The sequence below is a fragment of the Macrobrachium nipponense genome, chromosome 26 (assembly GCF_015104395.2).
Source record: "Macrobrachium nipponense isolate FS-2020 chromosome 26, ASM1510439v2, whole genome shotgun sequence".
NCBI classification, from domain to species: domain Eukaryota; kingdom Metazoa; phylum Arthropoda; class Malacostraca; order Decapoda; family Palaemonidae; genus Macrobrachium; species Macrobrachium nipponense.
Window position 1 is genome coordinate 26,962,283 of NC_087215.1, and position 22,500 is coordinate 26,984,782.

A 22,500-nucleotide genomic window follows, 5' to 3' on the forward strand; every position below is an offset into this window, starting at 1 on the left:
AAAGACGGTCTTCGATTTCCTCTCAATTGAAAAGACTTCCTTTGGTTTTTGTGGTTGCCGTTGAGTAGGCCTAGTCGTGACTCAAAGGCACGAGACACAGCGATCAGGGTGGTCCTCTTCTGTGTGGGATTCATTTATTGCATGCATTGGATGTATATATATTTTATGCTGAGAAAGGAGACCAAGAAAGAAATACCGCTGCTTGTACAGTAATGTGATTGTAGTGGGGAAAAGGTAGAGGTTGGTTGTACAATAATGTAATAATGTAAATATAATGGGGAAAAATTGGGGTTGCTTGTACAATAATGTAATAATATAAATGTAATGGGGAAAAGATTGGGGTTGCTTTTACAATAATTTAATTGTAATGGGGGAAAGATAAATGTTGCTTTTACAATAATGTAATTGTAATGGGGAAAAGACAGAGATGGAAACACAGATAGGTGTATATATAGAAAGTATTATAACAGTGTATATAGAAAGTATTATAACATTAAACTTAAAAAAACTGTAATCATAACAGTGTTGAACCATCTACATTTGAAACTTGTTAAGTTTCTGATGCTTGAAAAGCATCGGTTTTTATAAGTACGCTATGCTCGTAGAAGTACGTACTTAAATACTAGATTGAAACAAAACGTTTTCAAGGTTAAAGGCGAATGTAGCATCCACACATAACGAAGTCAGAGAGAGAGTGAGAGAGTTTTCTAGGACGCGTCACCATTAGATTGCTGTAACTGCCGGGATTCAAATGTTGCAAAATGCAAGCGTCATTGAAGGAGATCATTGGAATTATATATTACTTTATATATTATTTTTCCATTATTGTCTTTTATTCTTTTATCTACATAACTCGTGTAATACGAACGATGGATGTATTTTTTGTATGAAAAGTATGAGTTCATTTTTATACGTTTGTATAACGTTAATGCTTTTCTTTCTGCCGATTGACATACCTCAAGTACATGAGTGATTTTGCATTTTCATATAATCTATATTCAATGAAAGTATATTATGTTAGTGGACTCCACTGTTTTGTTGATATTCTAGATTCGTTAGAGGATAGCTTGGAGTCTTTAAGTTGGAGCATGTTAGTATTGTTATTCTTTACTAAGAACGTGTGTAAATACTGTATTTTATTGCGCATTGTCTGTATGCATGTGTTCATATTTATTGTATATAGTTGCTTTGTAAGTTGACTCATATACGAATGTATATTCATACTGTCTTCAGTCACAATTTAGGCACAAGCTTCTTATAGGCCTTTCCGAACATTTTTTCTTGCTTTCATTAGCATTCTCTCTCTCTCTCCCTGTTACTTTGACTTCTCATTCTGCGCATTTTGGTACATAAAAGTCCATTGTGTTCCTGAAGCTCACGCACTGTATCGAGAGTGTCCGTTATTGCAGATGCTGCGAATCGCGAGATAAAAAGGGTGATTGTGGATCCAGCATCATTATCGACAGAGTCTGTCTTTGTACAGTTTTGCACAGAAAAGTTCTTCTCCTTCAAGTTACGGTTAACGGATTTCCTTTGTTTGAACTGTACTCGTGAATACCATGTCTTTGTTGCGAGTAAACCGAGTCTCTCTTCTCTCTCTCTCTCTCTCTCTCTCTCTCTCTGGGTGACTAAGTGGTATATGCAGTGCTTAGCTGACCATTGCTAAGACCTACTTTGGAAGTAAATACCAGCGCTTGCATGGGTCTAGAAAAAGTGCGTTGGGTAAACAACCCCTCCCCTAAAGACTCACTGAAATTCCTAAGGCTAGCACCTCGAGTGTTATTCACTATAAAATAATGGAAAAAGAGCATTTGGTAAAAAATACACATACAGACATGCATGCACACACACATGCATGTCTGTATGTGTATATATATATATATATATATATATATATATATATATATATATATATATATATATATAGATATATATATATATATATATATATATATATATATATATATATATATAATATTTGACATTGGACTAACATCCTGTACTAAAATAGGAATTAATATCCTGTACTAAAATAATTGCTAAAAGTTGGAAGGACACGAAGATCACAACTTTTGCAATTACCACTTCTAGGTTTGATATATTCGTGTTTTTTTCCAAGTCTTCACATTTTGTTTGTTACTCTTCACATACTACGGTATATTGTTTCCAAAAATCTTATGAATTTTGGAAGGACTCTTTCACTATGCATATGATAAGTAGCTTTGGCGGTTTTAATACTTTAGTTTCCCAGACAACCAAATAGTTAACATAATTTTGCGTATTTGTATATTTTTAGATTTTCGAAACACTAATGTCCTTCTCTTTTCTTTACAGATTGTGTCTGAATCCTTACAAGAATGGATGATGTCTTCGGAAATTCAAGCAGCGAGACTGTGATGGAGGCTGACTTATCGAAAGTGCTGGCAAATATCAATCAGAATATTGCGGATTTACAGTACTTAGAGTTACAGCTCCCTCCAGAAGCAATGGAATCCGCCCAGGCTCCCCAAACTGGCTGCCTTTCCGCTGCAGCTCAACCCCAGGCCAAGGTCAACTTTCAAGAAGTCGCAGCTGGCAATGTCAGTGTACCTGTACACCACCACACCCAAGAGCCCGTGAGGCAAATTTCTTTTATCCGGTCAAGTGTGGTTACTCACAAGAATGGCCCAACAACCAACCTAGCTCACATTGTTAATCAGCCCTCTGGAAAGACTTCTGGTTTGCCTCTTCCTGCTCAGGGTATGCTAGCACCAAAGGATGCAGAGGGCCAGTTTGCTGTACCTAGTGTTGTTCCTAGGAGCACTGTTGCTCATGTCCCAGTAATCACTAGTGTTGGTCACAATCAGGGTGAAGGACCCCAACCACAGCCAAGATACTTATTAGAGACAGTTGGAAAAGGAGGTAACCTGAGGCATACACAGTCTGCTGTTGTAGAGAAACGTTTCTATGATCAAAGTGTGAGGCCCCGAGCACAAAGCACTGGTGCCACTACAACTCAAGCCAACTATCAGCACGTTCAGTATCGTGTAGAATATCATAACTTGAATTTCCACACTGACCACCATTCACATGGGCAGAGTGAACATAGGTATGAACTTAAATCCAAACTCCCATCAGATACTGCAGAGAGAGCAACAACAGTTAATACGTCCTAAGTCTCAGTATGACAACATGCCTGGTCCAGGTGCACAGGCTCTACCAGCATCAGTTAAGCACTTGCCATCACAACATGCTCCACCCGCCCTTGCACCAGATTCTGCTCTACCCACAATAAGTGAAGTAGGGTTTCATCCCATGCAAATGCCACAATATGTCAATATTCCCACTCGCAATTACGCTCCAGCTTCACCCCTCCAGAAGTTAGCTGTAGCATTAGAGACAGGTGGTAGTAACAGTGCACCGTCTACTCCCAGAGGGGGAGGAGGAGCAGCAGTAACAGCAGTCCCACCACCGCGGTTCCACCATAGTTATATTGAATTATGGACTGGGGCCAAAGAAGAAAGAGATTCTCTCAGCGACAGTGAATGTGAGGAACTGAAGCGTTCATTCCAAGAACCTCAGACTCCTGTAGGCCCTTCTCCAGGTTATGTTGAGATGAGTTCTCCATATGTCAAAAGTCCCCAAGTTGCCAGTCCATTTAATGGATCAGTACTGGCTGATCTTGCCACCAAGTTGGCGTCCTATGCTGGTCACCAGCCTAGAAATATATTTTGTCCATTTTGCCCGCGGTATTTTGGTTATGAAAAGAGTCTGGGAAGTCACATCCACAAACAACATAAGGAAGAACTCAACTCTATGGTGGATAGCAAACCAGGGGAAGTGAAAATTCAATTTTGCCCAATTTGTCAGGCTCGATTTTTCAATGTCTCTGTCTTACCAAAACATTTAATAGACTTCCCACAGAGCATCAGTCGTTGAGATTTTAGAGAAGAAGAATTGCATCATGTCTGATACATCAGGTATCCAGTGCCCATTTTGTATAAAGAAAGTTCCTCATGGCAAAACTGGAGAACAGGTGTTACTGTATCATATGCAGCAGTTGCACTTTAATGATTTTGAGAAGATGGTTCAGTCTAAATTCCAGCCGTATTCTGGCAATAGCAATCGGGAGTCACTCAAGAGTATTTCTTCCACAGATGTTTCAGAAGTTATAGCTTTTCAACCAGGAATCACCTCAACACCTGGACTTAGTAACAAGTTGAATTCAATGAGTATTCTGTCGGCTGATTCAAAGAGAAACATGGAAGCCCTCAATTTAGATGCTACTTGGTCTTCTCATCAAGGCATTCTGAAGTCTCCCATGACCCTACAGCCACAACCAGCCAAAATCAATCCAAATAATGCAAAAGAAGAGACAGACAAGGAAGTGAAAAAGCAACTTCCCACTTCTGTCAGTAAGGGAATCTTACGTAATAAGAGTGAATTTATCAGAAAACCAAGCGTTAAGAGAGAACTCCGTTTTAGTGTGCCACCAGTAACTAGTGAAGAAGTGTTTGTGCCCGAGTCACCAGAGCACTGTACCCCAGAGCGTAGTGTGGAACACCAACAGCAGAACAACTTAAATCAGATACAGCAGATGGAAAATCAGCGAAAGGAAGCAACTGCAACTGGAGTGCAGAGGACCATACCCATACGAATAGACAGCCTGTCTGCTGCAGATTTCATGGACCTGAACGATAAGGCTGGAGGTGAGCGGAAGAGACGACGACTGGGCCTTGGCATCCGTTCAAGAAAGGCATTCAAGAAGAAAGACAAGGAGAACATCAGTGAAAGAGATCTTAGTAACCGAAAGTCAGGTGCGAGTAAGTTGGTGGACAATGCGAAGAAGCTGATTACCGAAGGTTCTCACACAGGGAAGGAGGTGGTTCCTACTAAGCATACCAGGACGTTCCGCCGGCCGAAACCTGTACCAGTCCCACGAGTGCCAGAGCTTCCACCACCAATGGAGACAAACGGTTGCCACACTGTCGAGGAGATGATGCAGATCGCTTGTAATCAGAGATCCGTTGACAGCGAAGCATCGAATATATCGCCCTTCACACATCTCAAGCTGTACTCTCCGCTGCGCATGTTCCGGTGCAGCAGCTGCCATGTGAAGTTCTGCGACAATGAGTCTCTCAGTGGCCACATTGGTTCCAGACACCGTGGGTTGCTGCACATTCTGAGACCCCAGTACAGCTGTGGCGTCTGCTCTGCTAGATTCTACGAAAACAAATATCTCGTGAAACACTGTCTCCAACACCACACTTCGCTCCTGGAGATCAGAAGCCCAACTAAGCACAAAATATCGATCTACAGATTTACACAAACTTGAAATTCAGATCACTCTCTTCTTTACTATTGTATAATTGAAAGTTTTTTCCATAGCCAAACTTACTGTTGTTAACAAAAGTATATATGGTATTAATCCTCGTAATATATATTGAGGGCTTGATATGAAATATAATTAACAAAATGTTATCTCAGTTTAATCATGTATGCCCACAAGAATTAATAGGCATTTGTAATACAATAGTTAATATCAATTAAACATGAAATCTTGTTCACAAATCCAATATCTGGCCCCCCCCTTTTTTTATTAGGGTCATTATACAATTATATTAATATTATTTAATGCCTTGTTACAAACATATAATTGTTGTTGCTCATATCCAGTTAGCATCAGTTTTGTAAAAAGGCAAATCTTTTAATCAACGAAAGAAGTTAAATGTTTATGTAAATTTTGTACATTGATAAATTAGCAAATGAAATTTCTTCTGTAGTCTGTACCATTTTCTTCTGTGTCATAATTTCTGGTCATTAAGTGTTGCATTCGGAATTCTTATTGTAATCAGAGTTTATTTTATGTCAATAAATGATGTTACTCTTAGATACTCTAGGAATCATATTTTGTACAGATAATTATTGTTATATCACAAATAACTACTTTATAAGCAGATGAGCAGCTCCCACTCAGTGATTGAGTTCATTGCCGTGTCTGAGCTGCGGAATATTAAAAACACTTGAATTTCAAATGTTTGTTTCAATTACGTTTTACTTTAAGTGCAACCTAATATTTATTTTATAGGTTTATTTTGGTTGGCGCCACGATTGACCCTTTAGTTCATCCCTCCCTCAAACCTCATTTTTCTTTTTTAGTTAATTTTTATAATTTTTGATGGCATTTCTCCATTCAGTCAATATGTTTACATCATTCATGAACCTAAATAAGCAAAAAGAAAATCTGGCAATTACTTGGTCTTTTAAATTAGTAAGTATTTAACTTATGCTCGGAGATCTCCCATAATCACATATTTTGAAAAATCCAAGTTAAACTAAAATATAACCTTATTAGTTTATACTACCATACCTTATGTTATCGTAGATGCCAATGCCATGACTTATTCTTTCAGAAACGGTAAGCTTAATGAAAAAAAGGCCTAATTATCAAGGAGGCAACTCGAAGCCAAGACTGAACGGGAATGGTACAGAAACTGTGGCTGCCCAGGGTCTGGTAACATTGGTTACAGTGTCACCTCGTGCATAAGTCAACCTGAGGCCACCACTCAACCACAGATATAGATATACAAATACTACGGCAATTTGAGAACAGTTCAATTAACACGAGGTTCTATTAAACAAGTACCCCAATGATGCAAGTACTGATAACAATAATAGGAGTAACTGACAAACAATTGGGTCACTCATGCACAACTTAGCCAGAAAGCTGCACTAAGATCAAGTAATGCTGCAGTACCACACTTCCAATAGATCATTTATTTACAACAGACCTTACAGCGGTCTTTATAGATCAGAATTCTTTATACGGTGACTGACTGACCGGTAAAGCATCAACCCTTTCCAAAAGAGTAAGTAGGTGTTCAAAATTAAAATCATTCTAGCATTTTAGACATGAACGATATGCTCAAATCAGTCCTGTGTAACTAGTGCACCTCTCACGAATGGTCTAATAATAGACACAACTCAGAAGACGTGAAAAATATTTAAGAAAAACCAAAGACCTACCTATGTAAGAGCAGTTACGATACGGAATAAAAGGAACCCAGTAAACAGCTGATGGGATGGCATCCTTTTTTTATGCATCATTATCAATAAGTTTTCGAAAGTTTCCGGTACCACCCAGTTCGTTCCTAATCCAGAGGTCGTTTCGTCCACAAACTAGTACCAGTTCGGCCATAGTCGAATTTGGCCATCATTTTGGTGTAGTCTTACTTAGGACACGCTTTGTTTCATTGTTATTTATCTTGAAGTGTAAATGACAAGTAAAATCAGTAAGAACATTGTACGGGCCAAGGTCTAAGGTAAGGGCAATCTCCTCCCTGTGAACGAAAAACTAAGTTTACGATATGAATCATTACTCCAGTGGTAAAATTGTTGTCAGAAGTAAAACTCCAAGTAGTAAAGAAGGTAGATTTTGTGTTGACTGAGAAACGTTGGGTCGAGTTTCTAATTTGTTGGTATCCACCACTGCAAGACGAGCCGGCCAAAAATCAAGGCCTATAAATTTGCATAAGGCCATAGGAGGTCTGGTGTAAATCGTGATGGGACATAATTAGGCCCAGAAGTTGACAGAGCGGAATATAACATGTGAAGTATAAAAGAAAACCGTGACCATTATTCGTAAGCTTTTAATGTTGTGAATCTGAATGAAGTCGGTTTCTATATTTCAACTAAGTGGTGTTGCTGCTCTAGATTTCTTCCTTATTTCTGGCTGTGAGTAGATCATGGTTGTGGCCACTACAAATGGCGTCACATGGGCGTAGTTAATAACTAAACTTACACCATTCCGGCACCAGGAATTGTGTCGTGTGGCGTAGGCTTACACGGTGGGTTTATCTGAGCATTGTTTGATTAGGGGGTAATGTGGAGATGAATCAGGTTGTTCTCGATGTTCTCCTTTCGAGAAAGGTAGCTACACTTAAAATCCCGAGTCATTTGGAATACTTTTCACTGTGATAATATTGAGCTTAAATGGAAAGATATTTATAAAAGTCCGAATACTGAGTGTTTGAATGATTCACCTAAAGTATATCATTGAGAAGATAGATCCTTCTAAAACCCTTTAAAGTTTTTTCTTAAAGATAAGCCATGGTTCAGTGCTACATTCAAGCTTGCCTAGAGTGAAAAACAAGAAGCTTATTATTCAATGGGGAACCGTTGATCGGGCTTTCTGTGGCGTAATTTCAGCTAAGAGTTCAATCTCAGGTTGTCTATGAGAGAGCTTATAATGAGGGCACAAATGAGACCTTGTTCTCCAGCGATGATGGCCGTAAGTGGTTGTTTACTGTCTAGTCATCACTTTGGTGTTGATTCAAGCGTGCCTCCCCTTGTAGGAGCTGGTGGAAATACCCTAAAAACAGGAGGTAGAAGTCTTGGCTCTGTGTGAGCAAATATTGTGATTGATCTTTTGAAATTGAAAGCGAGCGGATCCAACGTGTTTTACTGTGTAGTCATTTTGGCTAGTAAAAGCATTGTAGTGACCTTTCCTTCTTGCAGGAAAGATGATAGCGTACAAGGAGAATGCTTTGGATGTGAATGTGGTTATTGGTGCCACCAAATGTTTGCATCTTGGTGAAGTCAGCAAAAAGAACACTACGAAATTGAAGTAGCTATGCCCAAACTGCTATAAGTTTGCCTGGAAATGGCGAGATAATGATGAAGTTCTAAGATAAATTTAAGAAGCCTGAAAAGGAATGAGAGTCAAAAGGCCCAAATTGCTGAGATGTAGGACCAGCTGTCCACCGCACTTACCGAAAGGAGTGCTGACTTTGCATATGGCCCAGTTGCCGGTGTGCGAGATTGGGCTACGAAATTTGAGTCTTGAAAAGAAAATTTATTTGAAAATGAAAAATATGGCCGCTCCTTAACCTATGCTGACAAAGTTCAAGGAGAGAATCTGTTGATCATTAAGTATAAACAATTGTCTCAGAAGATCAAAGAATCTGTTGATCATTAAGTATAAACAATTGTCTCAGAAGATCAAAGAATCTGTTGATCATTAAGTATGAACAATTATCTCAGAAGATCAAAGAATCTGTTAATCATTAAGTATGAACAATTGTCTCAGAAGGTCAAAGAATCTGTTGATCATCAAGTATAAACAATTGTCTCAGAAGATCAAAGAATCTGTTGATCATTAAGTAGAAACAATTGTCTCAGAAGATCAAAGAATCTGTTAATCATTAAGTATGAACAATTGTCTCAGAAGGTCAAATAATCTGTTAATCATTAAGTATGAACAATTGTCTCAGAAGGTCAAAGAATCTGTTAATCATTAAGCATAAACAATTATCTCAGAAGATCAAAGAATCTGTTGATCATTAAGTATAAACATTTGTCTCAGAAGATCAAAGAATCTGTTGATAAAAGTATAAACAATTATCTCAGAAGATCACTGAGAGGAAGGGTGATTTTGCAAATGCCTTAGATGATATCCCTCAACCAATAAACCAACCTGGTGCACGACTACTTACAGATGGTTTCAAATTGGTTGAACAGCGTTTTTCCTCAGTCTGTGGCTTCAGTTCCTTTAAAAATGCAGCTCCTAGATCATGGGTTTTCAACCTTTTCCTCTCCACGTACTCTTTCGGCTATTTGTAATGTCAGTATGTACCCCCTTCACTTTGTATAACGTGGAAAACAAAACTAACTCAGAAAAACTGTACAGAGGGGAAGTAAGTACATAATTCTCCTGACATAACCAATAATATTGTAAACATAAAGAATTCCATAAAAACAAAGACAATTTTTCATAATTATTTACTTCTGGCTATGCAGTAAATTTTCAAGGTTACGGTACTGAGCTGCAAAAGCAAAATACATTATCATTACATCAGCCGCAAACGTAGTTAATGAAATGGGTGAAACTGTTTTCATTAACTATTCTAGTTGGCCGAGGAGCAGATTTTGCTAAAGTGCATTGAAGGTCGGCATCTAACATTCATTCGAGTGCCATGGGCAGCGCGTACCCCCTGACAGACCCTTGGCGTACCCGAGGTTGAAATTCCCTGTCCTAGATTATACAACAAGCTTCCTCTTGAGCTGAAGCTGATTGAGGACTTGAAGACTTCCAAAAAGAAACTTAAAACCTTTAATATGCAGTATATCATCAAATACTTCTGATGGAGTAAACTGTTATTGGATAATGGAGGGTCCAGCGAGCGCTTTGGAAGTGGTGCGTGATCTGGATGAGCCGTCACCAAGTAACAAGTAACAAGAAGGATATGCTTTCCAGAGTCTAAGCCGTGTTCAAATAATTCAATGGCTTCAGGCCTATGGAATTCAAAACGTTGTTTCAGAGCCTAGATATGGTTATGGCGGCATAGACGGCCCCGCCCATTTTTTTTAAAGACTGCTGATTGAATTGGTTCTCAGATCACCACTTTTTTCAGAAGGTTAATTGGATTTGCAAGTTTCCTTCCGTCTGGAAGAAAGGAAACGTTGCTGCATTACTAAAGGGACTCATACCGTCTTCATGCTCCAATGAACATAGGCCGATTTCAATTACCCCTGTTTTGCATAAGGTTTTTGAGAAACTGCTCTTTAAGCATCTTAGTAAGTTAGTTGAAGATGATAATCTGCTCTCATAATTACAGTTTGGCCTTGGTACTTGTGATACACTCTTGTCGAATCCACCGTCTTGCAGAGTGCTATTGATGAAGGTGCAGAGGCACGCATTGTCGGTCTCTGTTTTACTGTAACCCTCGACCGTGAGAATCATGAAACACTTATCTACAAGCTATGGGGGAATATTATCAGTAAAAGATCCAAGAACTCTTAATAATCTTATCTACAAGCTAAGATTATTAAGAGTTCTTGGATCTTTTACTGACAATATTCCAAAAGAATTGTTAACAAGTAAACGCCAAAGGGACTGCTGATGGCCATATTGTAGCGTTAGCAGTGTCATTTCAGGTGTTCCTCGTGGTAATGTTCTTGGACCTTTGCTATTTATGATCTATACTGGAGAAAAAACTGATTGCGTACGCCGATGATGCTACTCTTCTAAATGTTGTTCCCATCATCGGTCTATGGTTGCAGAATCCTTAAATAGAGATCTGTCATCAGTCAAATTTAGTTTTTACCAACTCTTAATGTTGACTCATAAAATAGACGTAAAGTGAGTTTAATATGTCTGTTGCATAAAACGTACTACGACAACAAACATCCTCTGCACTCTTCTTTACCCGACCTAGATGTTTTTGCTCGCAACACTAGGCAGGCTGCTGGTGCAAACAGCGTGTTGTTTCTAGCTAGTTTTATTTTGGCTACAATTAAAATGAGGAATAGTTTGCTGAGTGCAGTAGTGTAATCTTCTGGTCTCCAAATATTTAAGCAAGGAGCAAATTCATTTCTGCGCTCTGCTGACGTCTCCTGAATATCAGATGTAACGTTTTAGTTTGTCCCCTCATATTTATTTTTTAACCTTTCCTATAGCTCTCGATTTCACATCGGAGCCTTGTTGGGTTTAACGTCTGTTGAATCTGTCCATAAGGGTTTTCAGTTGAAGAATTACAGGAAGGAAGAAATTCTCATTAAAAAGTATGCAAAATGGAGGAAATAATTCACAGATGAAGAATCAATAGTTAGTCATTTCTAAAATATAAAGCGAGCAATGGTTATGGGTTAAATCTGGGGTAAAACAAGGGCACTAGCATTATATAACACTCATTTAATAAATATTACAATATGTAAACCTTAAAACTTTGACTCCTTTTAACCGAAATTCTCACTTTGAGACAGATAATTTAGAATAGTTACCCGGAGAAACAACAAAACTTTAGTTTTCTTTGGAAACTAAAAGTACCAGATGGAACCGTTTTCTATCGTAGACCTGTTCTGATATTAAAGTAAAAATAAACGATACTTGAGCTCTGAATAACACAATGCGTGAGCCTTATTATGAGATAGCCAAAACATCTTGAATATTTCGCTGAAATTCCCTGTATCATCGAAGATTCACAGCGGATCATTGTAGGTAATTATGTATCGCGCATTTCCCATACTGTTAAATTTTGTTGTTGTAAGCTAATCACAATTGGTTCATTACACATACTAGATAATTACAAGGCAAGGGCTATCTTAGTAGCACTGTTGGACCTAGGCAGAGCAGTGCACTGGATCCATACTACCCACCAACCCATCAGTGTGAATAATATTGCAAACGGTTAATATAATCAACCCTTTAGATTTATTGGTACTTGCAACAATAGCAAATATTATATAGCCAGTGTTTATTTAAATAACATGGTGTAAACCAAAGATTATCCACTCTGCGAGGATACCTCTCGTGAAAAATATGTTAACACTGGCCTCTGTGCGCCCATGCCTAAGACGACCCCATTCACGATAAGCTCAGAACTCTAACGTTATGCCAAATAGCTGGAATTTCTAGATTATTCAGTTCGGTGGGAGTGTCGTATTTTGGTAAGTAGGACTCTGCGATAATGTTTCGTAGAATACCTTTTTTGACAACTTAGAGAGAGAGAGAGAGAGAGAGAGAGAGAGAGAGAGAGAGAGAGAGAGAGAGAGAGAGAGAGAGAGAGAGAGAGAGCAAGTAAATGAATACTACAGGTGATAGTAGAGCATAACCTTCGCCGTTAAGCAATAATAAATTACTTAATAATTTTTCGTTGCCATAATATTCCCAATCCATACACACTCACGTGTGCTCGCACACATTATATATATATATATATATATATATATATATATATATATATATATATATATAGAGAGAGAGAGAGAGAGAGAGAGAGAGAGAGAGAGAGAGAGAGAGAGAGAGAGAGAGAATGTACTATGCATTTATAATAAAAGTTTTTCGGTATTCATGGTCCAGGGGAAAGCTAAGTCTACGGAGGAGGGAAGGAATTAGACGGTTTCAAACCCAAATTGTTTAGAATTGAGACCTAAGTTACGGTTCTAGAAAAAAAAGGAATGAATGAATCCAGAAATTTCAGGAAGGTCCAAGAATGTTTTGACACACACACACACACACACATACACGCACGTGTGTATGTGTCAAAATATCTACCATATAACTTTCAGACTAACTTAACCAAATTCAACATGAGTTTTTTCATCATGCCAAAATTCTAAAGAAGTTAGACTATTACCCCAGAGACAGACAAATTTCACTCGACCAACTGTCAGGCTTTATCCGAAACTTGTGTCAGTCCTTGAATGCATAAAAAAAGCGAAAGGATTAAGAGATTGTGATGGAAAGAAAGGATCCTCGTCTTCCAATTCTCAATGCATTTGTTGGTAATTCTAAAGAATAGTTCCGCACGGACTGCAAGGAACGTAACGGCGGATACGACATCCACTACAGATTGGGGCGTCCAATGTATTTCACCGTGTTTAGTACTGGCCCCTGGGGGTTAATTACAGTCGTCTGAATAAATATTATTTAAAATTCTTGTTCAGGAGGTAAAACTGCATAGAAAACCCGCAACTGCCATAGTCTAGGCCGCCGCGGAATAGTACTATAGATCTACCCATTTGTTAATTAAGGAAGCGATGCGTTTCTGTGTTGAGACATTTTTGAAGCACAAAATTGTATTGTCCATCACCATATTGTGACGGTGGGAAGACCCGTTTTCTGTCCCAACGTATAGAGAATACGTTAACTCTAGATCCGTCCTACTCCGTGCCTGGTAAAATCGGCATAGAAATGCCATGTTGGACGACGAACAACTGATGGATGGCCTTGCTTATAGTAGAACATCCAGAGACATTGTTGGTGTCACTAGTGATGGGGTTGCAGATTCATTGACCAAACAAGACAGAGAAAATTTTTGCGATGTCAATAAAGCAGCATATTGTATGTTCAGTTCCTCCTTAATTTACTGTATCGTTACTCGCTGTACCTATACTGTAAGAAAAAAATAATGTTAGATTAATATCGATTATATCTCTGATATGCTTGTTTAGTTTTCCAGCTTTGCTTCTGGAGAATTTTGAGGATCATGTTCCTCATAGCATATTCATTGTTCATCGGTCAGGTCACGATTTGTATTCCATACGCAAAAAAAATCAGCAAAATCGTATTGATGTCAATGCCACCTCGACAGTTACCTAGTACTTTTATTCTATTTAATTTTGTGTTAACGACAGTTATAATTTGTTAGTCATTCTTCTGAATGATTATATATAAATAAGTTTCAAAGCATTTCAGCAAAGAAGCCATAATATTGCCCAGAAGAAATAAAAGACTTCCCAGTAGGTAAAGCGGTGATAGACAGGTGCCAGATAGCAATTTAATGGGGCGAAGAACAATTAGAATGCACGGCGACAGGCGCAAAGTTGCCAGCTAGCGAATAAAATCTCTGTTTCACTTCCCCGTCAGCCGTCTTGCATTCGCGACTCTGTGTCTCGCCTCTTTCTCCCGGCGGTCAGTCATCTCCCTGACTCCGTGGCTTCGAGATCGATCGTCGGTGCAGGTGTGAATCACCGGGTCTCCCACGTGGTCCTTCTGGGTGTTTTCCAGCTCGTATTTTCACCCTTTGTAACGAGTGTTCTCTACAATGGGGTTTATGCATTACTGTCATGCCCTTCGCTGGGCTACAGCATCCGTTGTACATCAAAACTTTCCTCTTTATGAAATCGAACACAAAATGACTAAAAACCACTACTGTTAATTGATGCAAAAAGAATTTTATTTGTGTTTTGAAAGATCAAGAACTTGTGTCAGCATGGTGAGGTGATGGCTGCTAGGGAAACGTGCGGTGATTGAATTTGTAAAATTGATGATAGTGAATCTGTTGATGCAAGGACCTACACCGTGTTAAGCAGTGATATTAGTGTAACAGTGAGAATGAGATCGACCTTGTGGCATTTACAAAGGATGTGCATCCTCTTAAACATAAGTGAAAGAACAGGCGAGAGTAAGACAAAAGTCGGGAGGGTACGTGGGTGAATATGAATGTGGGTTGGGAGAAGCCGGTGGATATGGTTTTGTTTTTCGAGGAAGGTTAGTACTACAGAAAGCGAGATTTTAAAAAGAAAATTACAATTGTGGATCCCGATTGATTAAAATTGTATTTAATGGGATTTCTCATAAATTCATCATAATTTCACGAATAGGCCTCTCTAAACTCGCTTACTATAACCTCTGTAGGCATATACAGGACCCGATGCTGTGGAATGTCTCTACACGTGGGAGCTTCCTTGATATACCAATTAAAAGATGAACGTACCACCGACTTTCTCGTTTCCCCACACCCATCTCTGGTTAGGACTGTTCCTTAGGTTATGAAATCATCATTTTATATATATATATATATATATATATATATATATAGATATATAATATAGCTATATGCAGTTTATTATATTTCCACAGCCTTAGAAAATATAGGCTAAGACATTAGTCTAAGCCCCGCATATGTGAGACCCACCGGCTATACAGCATTCAAGAAGCCGCGATGCAGCCCAAGAAGAAAAAAATTAAATTGTGAGTACAAATTTTATCTATATTTTACAACTAAGTCTTCTGTGTGAGGTATTTCCTTGGTAATCTTTAGCTAAGAATTGATACTTTTGATAACTGATAAATAGGTATGTCTGGGCCTATTTACTACTAATTTGTACTGTTTTTGTATGAATCTATTGTGCATTTATCCCATTATTCATATTCAAAACTTATCATACTCAGATAAATCTTAAAGTGGGGGGAATTCGCACGATCTTTTATTCCACACAAAGGCAACGAATAATGAATATTCATATTAATCATGAATGATATTCAGAAATTGCAGAATCTAAGATAACCTGATCCGCCCACAGGAATACAGGGCTCTCTCTCTCTCTCTCTCACACAGAATCTTAACGTATTTTTATTCTAATTATTATGGAGACCAGGCATTTATTCACTACTAATTCTTAATTATTTATTATCAACACAAATACTTATTTTTTTTCTTCAAATTATACACACCGTGCACTAACAAGTAAATATAAAGAAATAATACTAGCCATGTTTCGCGGTAATCGAGCCTGCTTTATCTTTGTACTTTTATCTTATCGGTCATTCTTTGTGCACCCGAGATAGCGGATGATAGAAATAACTTAGCATTTAAAAAGGATCTTGGTAATAATTTCTTTGTCATGTACTTGTTTGAGTTATCAGAAAGTCAAGGTACTGCGTCTAATTCTCTCTCTCTCTCTCTCTCTCTCTCTCTTATAATATATATATATATATATCTATATATATATATAATTATACACATATATATATGTATATATATAGCTATGTGTGTCTCGTGTATGTTTGTGTATCTCAAAAAAAAAATCAGATTGCCGTGAGCGCTTGCCTTATTTTTTACTTATGCAGTTCTCAAGGGCATTGACCTATTTTTGTTGGCAAGCTGTGACTCATCCTATGCATATTGCCTGTGTTGGCTAATATAACCTATTCGTATAGGTGTTGGCGATAACAATGATTAACTGAGCTCAAGTGGGTGAAAGAATCGCGCAACTGTATCATTCAACGCCAATTTCATCGTAGTGGGAGAGAAAGCTACGAGATCGATTGAACGAGAATCGTGATTATGATTGGAACCTGTTTGACTTGAGTTAATTGCGGGATGGCGATGGATTTCGCCATCCACGCTGCAGGTTTGGTGTAACTGACGGCGAGGAAACAGATGCCAGTGCGCATAAGTGTGATTATTTTGTCTGAAGGGGGAAACAAAGGATACGTTCTCGATACGACACGTCAGTGTTGTCACTTTTCCATATTATTATAATATATATCCCGTAGGGGGTCAGTGCCATCAGTACACCTCATGTGGTGCACTGGAGGCATTACTTACGGTTCTTTGCAGCAACCTCTTGCATTTCTTTTACTGTACCTCCCTTCATGTTTTCTAGCATCTGACTTTCCACCCTCTCAATCTCCCTTTCAGCGTTGAATAACCTCATAGGTCCTAGCGCTAAGGCCTTTGGCCAGAATTCTACATCCCACGACATTATTTATACATGTGTTATATATATTTGTTAATTGAATCTAGGTATATCAGTGTCAAGAAATATGCATGTGGTAGTTAAGTCGACTGTGGTGTATCACAGCTAAGCTAAAAGGAATGAGGCTTGCAACCTCATCCCGAAATATTTAGTACTGAAAACTAGCTTGGTAACTGATTCTGGAGCCACACCCTGAAGGGAGAAAAATAATGCCTATGTATATATAATATACATACATTATATATTATATATATATATATATATATATATATATATATATATATATATCAGGTAAAATAGTAAACTGATTCAACCATAATTCCTAAACCGCTCCGTGACTGTCTAACACCCCGATCTCCCCACAAGTGTGAAGCCTGAGTGCTATTCGCCATGGATCACACGAACGCCATGATTGATGGAGCAAGAAAGGAAGACCGCAAAAGCAACGTGTACTTGATCACTTACATTGACACCTCACCTAGACCGTTACATCATTGTATGGAACTTAGCATACAGAGCTGAGGGGTTGGGGGGGATGTAGATGCTGCTCCCAGATTGTCTAGAATACTCAAGGGCTTCTTTGGAATCATTTTCTGTCTTTATTTCAAGTCACTTGAGAGTATTAAAAAGATATATAATTTTTGTTTTATGTGTGTATGTTAGTGTGCTATGTGTGCGCACGGACACTTGATAGATGCACAATTTATAATTCTTTAACAAGTTATCATTAATAATTTATATTTTTTTATCATCAGGAACCCAAAGGCCAAGAGTTACAGTAAAAACACAACAGCGGGGTTTTGGATTGTCTGGGAATCAAATGTAAATTAGGTAGTCAACATTTTTAACTACAATCATCTAACGGCATGTTTGTGGTAATAGGTGGTTATGTTTCAAAACTTCAAAGCAAATATGTGTCCTAAATTTGTTTGAATTTGACGGAATGTAAATTGGCAAGGAATGGAACGAATTTGTTTTATTAAGCATTTCAAAAATAATACTAAACTACTCGAAAATTCCTAAGTATGGTGAGCAATTCCAGAGTCGCATTCCAGACTTGTAATGAATAGAATTTCTGATGCAATCCAAGATATTGCATTCAAAACAATTTTACCAGCAGCTGGTGACCTCCTATTCTGACAACGTTAAAATTTCAATTATAAATCCCACCTGGCGTCTGAGGTTACCATGGAAACTCCCGTTGTTTCTTTCTTCCCCGCTAGATGTCTCTACTTGTCCGACACATGTTTTGGTCTAGACACCCCAGTGTTACGCCAGACGTCAAAGGCAAAGTACGTTGCAATTTTATAGGTAAATTGACTGTCATCTCGTCCTTTTAAGTCATTTTTATGTCTTAGATGTAATTCCTGATGCTCGAAATCACAGAAACATGGAGAGTCCGCCCTGGAATTGCCTGGGAATCTGCGTTTGATCCCGTGTTTCGGCGGAAGAGGTCGGTTCCTCTCTCTTTCCTACGAAGGACTCGTGAAATAACTTCCTCTCCTGTTGGTGCTTTATCCTCCGCAGGGGATCGGGGTCGCTAGTTTTATCGGTAGGTGACGGAGGCACACATCCTCCAGGTGCTAACTTCGTCTGCAGGGCCCACCTACAGGAATGTCGGGCGGGGTAGCGGTGTCAAGTCGGCGAGAGACTGGCTATGATGACATTTTTGTTCAGCGGCGAATTGGGCAACGGCGACTGGGAAACAAGTCGTCGTTAATGGAGTTATCACGAAGTACGGATCCTGCTGGAGTCGTGGGCTATTTTTCGTAGGCTCATCATATTACGTCTATTGAGTAAATAATCGCCTAATCTCGCCGAAGACGAAGGGAAGGTAAAAGGGCGGGCTTCGAAGGGAAGTGCATCGTTCAGCGAAGCATAGGCCACGATTAAAGATGAAAGTATTGTTATTTAGGTCATTCAACCCTCATAGGCCTATAATGAGTGTGGGATGGCTTGTTGAGATGCCATCTTTATGGCACGGTTCGCCAGCACACGTATGAATAGGCCTAAATAAATTTGCTGGGGTTAGCTAGTTGCCATTTTTTTCTGACAGGCTAATTCAGTAGGGTAGTATTTCACCAATAGGTTTTGTTTGAGGCAAGTTATTGATTTGTTCAGGCTAGTTATAATAGGGATACTGCAATGTTTTACAGGGTATTCTTTTACCTAATTACTTCCCAATATGATAATTAGTACATCCTAGAAGTTAAACATGAAAGGGTGTTGTATTGCATTCAGTGTAGGGTACAATTGGAAATCTTTCTTTTACTTAAAGAAAATTTAGATATGCCGACATGTTTTTTAAATTTAGGAAAAAAAGTTTGGTAGATCTAGTATATATATAACTGTTCCACGGAAAGCTAGACAATGGCAGTAGTTATTTCTGCTTTTTACATTTGTTTTCTGCTCATGTTAATGATTAAAATTGTTATTTGAGCCTCCTTCATAACATGCTCATATTTGTAAAAAGAAATAAAATTAGTTCCTAAAATTTATAAACCAATTTTTTCTTCAAAATTCATGAAAATAGATGCCTTTCCACAACTTTAGAGTGATATATGGCTCCATTATAGTTACTGGATTTGTGTGGTACTGTTATATATTTTTCATAAAATGTTTGCTCATGGGTTTGTGTATTACCTTTTATTTATGAATTTTCACCAAATGTTGCTTTTTGCATATGTATATTACCTTTTATTGGTGAAGTTTCACAATGTTATTTATGGAGTTTGTGTATTACCTGCTACTTAGGAATTTTCACAAAATGTTTCTTCTCAATTGTTTACAATTGGGGCATTGCAATTTAAGTTCTGGAAGTTAGTAAAGGGACTCAATAGAATATGAGACCATAATATGTAATTTGAAATTCAGTGGTTATACATAGTTTGCTTCACATAAGGCAGGGGTAACTTTAAGCAGTGTACTTTTAAATGGCATGCATGAAAGGTTTTGTCTTGCTTGCATGCAAGTCTAGGCTTGTCCTTGTAGTTTCCTTGTACTGTCAAGTTTTGTTATTCTCTTCCTGCATCTGTTTTTCTTCATTCTTACAACCCCTTCAGCTTATGAAGGGCAACTCTGTTTTTTCCTTCTTAGCAAAACCTTAATCTTCTGCTATTCCAATTTTCTTGTTTCCTTTATTCTTGGGCTGGTGAAGGGTATTTGTTTGTCTTCCCCATTGGCCGTTGCATTTGAAAAATAATTTATGATTGTTCATGACTCAATTAATTTATATTTACATTTTCCCATAGACTTTGCTTTGACATATACATAGCTCCTACTACCTTCCCTGTCCCCGAGTGTGCTGTTTAACATTTCTGTCACTGATGTAACCTAGAACTATTTGTGAATATCAAATTATGTCAACAGCAAGATGTTCTTCTATAGGCCCTGTTAATTGCTTATTACACATAACTCATTCATCTTTAGCTGTGAGCAAACATTGAATTTTCAGCTTTCTTATGAGACATTCACTAAAAAACTTTTACCAGTACAGTATTAATAACACCTCCCCAGAGCTTCCTATCACCATCAGTAAATGCCAATTATTCCACCTTTCATTGAAAACTGATTCTCATTGACCAGGTCTGTACTACTATCTTTGTACCTATGTACTTGTAATGTCCCTCATCTCTGGCACTGCAAAGTGTGACTTGGTGGCACTAGGGCAAGATAAGGAGGCTCATGCTCAGAGGGTTTTTTGTAAGAAGTGAAGTTTATGGGAGTGTACAGACATGACTAAATCATAAATGTATAATATTTACATTCCATATGATTGTGGATGTTTACTTTCAATGAATTTGATTACTTATGTGGGTGTGATTGGATAAAATATTAAGTGTTGTATTGGAGACTGGGAATTGGACTGTAAAAAAATAGGCCAAAGGCCAAGAGCTGTGACCTGTGAGGTCATTCAGTGCTGTAAGGGGAATTATGTAAATGAGGTTTTGAAGGTGTAACAGGAGGAAAACCTTGCAGTTGCACTATGAAACAGTTGTTAGGAGAAAGTGGAAAGTAAGATGGATGAAAGAAAATATGAATGGAGGTACAGTAAAAGGAATGCAATGGGTTACAGCTAGGGGCCACGAAATAATAAAATGTTTAGAAACTGGTGAGTGAAGTTTTGGATATACGAGAGTTGAGAATCAGGCTAAATATAAAAATTCTTAGTTTGAAGTAAGAGCTACTGTATTTCATTTTATGTTTGGCCACCTCAGAATATTTTGGAAATCAGATGCAAAACCTCTGTTAGGGGGTAGTGCTGTCAGTGTAGCTCACTGGTGCAATGGAGGCATTACTAGAGTGTCTTTGCAGCGTCCCTTTGCCTGCAAGTTGTAACCTCTTTCATTCCTTTTACTGTACCTTTTTTCATATCTTTCTTCCATCTTTCCATCCGCTCTCTCTTAACAATTATTTCAAAGTGCAACTGTGAGGATTTCCTCCCGTTACACTTTAAAACCTACTTACTCTCAATTTCCTTTCCAACACTGAATGACCTCATATAATCCAGTGCTTGGCCTTTGGCCTAAACTTGTATTCCATTCCAGTCCAGATACATATCCTCTAATAATTATTTTGAATTCCTGTTACATATTCCTTGGTATAAGACTGCAACATTTGGTAAATCCTTTCCAGAAATGGGCATCATAGTATGAGGGAGAAGGCTATTGGATAGACACACTTAGAATTAGTTATAAATTGGGAAGAGAAAAGTTGGAAGACCTTGTTTGCACTAGCTTCTCTGTGTCAAGTGAGATGGACAGTATATATATGCACAAGTTAAATGCAGGTCAGATGGTGGTTGTGTTGGTGTGGAAAGGTGGAGGTTGTGTGACGAGAGAAGTGTTAGATGGCATAACAAATTATCACCATAAACAGCATTTCAAAGTCAAGTCATTCAGTCATTTATTGGCTGATTAGGTTTTTCTATTTTGCTGAAAGTATAAGCCTTTTTATATGGTTCAGGATGACAAAAGCTGGGGATTTAGTTTGCAATTTCTCATCGTAACTATTCTTGATTGTGATTTTCATTTTTCAATTATTGATTTGGAAGTGCTAAGAGTTATTGTGTGTTAAACTTGGGCATAGGCAATGGGGCATATAGTAGTTTTTTAAGAGTTGTTACAAATGCTAATAAGATTTTTCTTGTATTCCCAATATTAATATTACACAGTACACTATGATTGCTTATGCTGGATGGAAAAATATAATCAGTGTTGCATCTTATATTGTAAATGTGGCAGGATTGTTTGTCTGTTAAACTTGTTTTATATGTAACCTTGAATAGTACTCGGGAGGTGCACTACAACAATAATGTAAATCACAGTTTAAGTAATATAATTTATTTCTGTAGTATTTTTTTGTTTGGTGGTAATTGCGGAGGCCAAAATAGGAATATATATTTAGTGCTACAATCATTACAAATATATTTTCCAAGTAAAAAATGCAATATTCCTTGCAAGTCTAATTAATTTCATGTGTAACAAGTACTATTTATAAAGAATGTATATGAAAATTTGTATATTTTTATGGCTC

General features: G+C 38.0%; 2 protein-coding genes across 6 annotated transcripts in view; both read left to right on the top strand.

Annotated features, from left to right (window-relative positions):
- Window positions 1–2,310: 2,310 nt before the first annotated feature.
- Window positions 2,311–6,014, top strand: LOC135200089 (uncharacterized). The gene is given in 3 exon segments (XM_064228402.1): window positions 2,311–3,149; window positions 3,151–3,897; window positions 3,899–6,014. Coding segments are annotated over 3 exon segments (2,955 nt in total). The 5' UTR covers window positions 2,311–2,357; the 3' UTR covers window positions 5,315–6,014.
- Window positions 6,015–7,177: 1,163 nt separating this feature from the next.
- The window catches only part of LOC135200090 (general transcription factor IIH subunit 1-like), a 51,193-nt gene continuing 35,870 nt past the window's right edge, over window positions 7,178–22,500 (top strand). Inside the window, exons 1-2 of one of the 5 annotated variants that reach the window (XM_064228405.1) lie at window positions 7,284–7,301; window positions 15,344–15,454. In XM_064228405.1, coding sequence (XP_064084475.1) covers window positions 15,426–15,454 — 29 coding nt within the window. In that variant the 5' untranslated portion in view covers window positions 7,284–7,301; window positions 15,344–15,425. Of the gene's footprint in view, window positions 7,302–14,340; window positions 14,442–15,343; window positions 15,455–18,138; window positions 18,277–22,500 lie in introns of those variants that run through there. The other 4 variants (XM_064228404.1, XM_064228407.1, XM_064228403.1 and 1 more) reach the window with 4 other exon arrangements.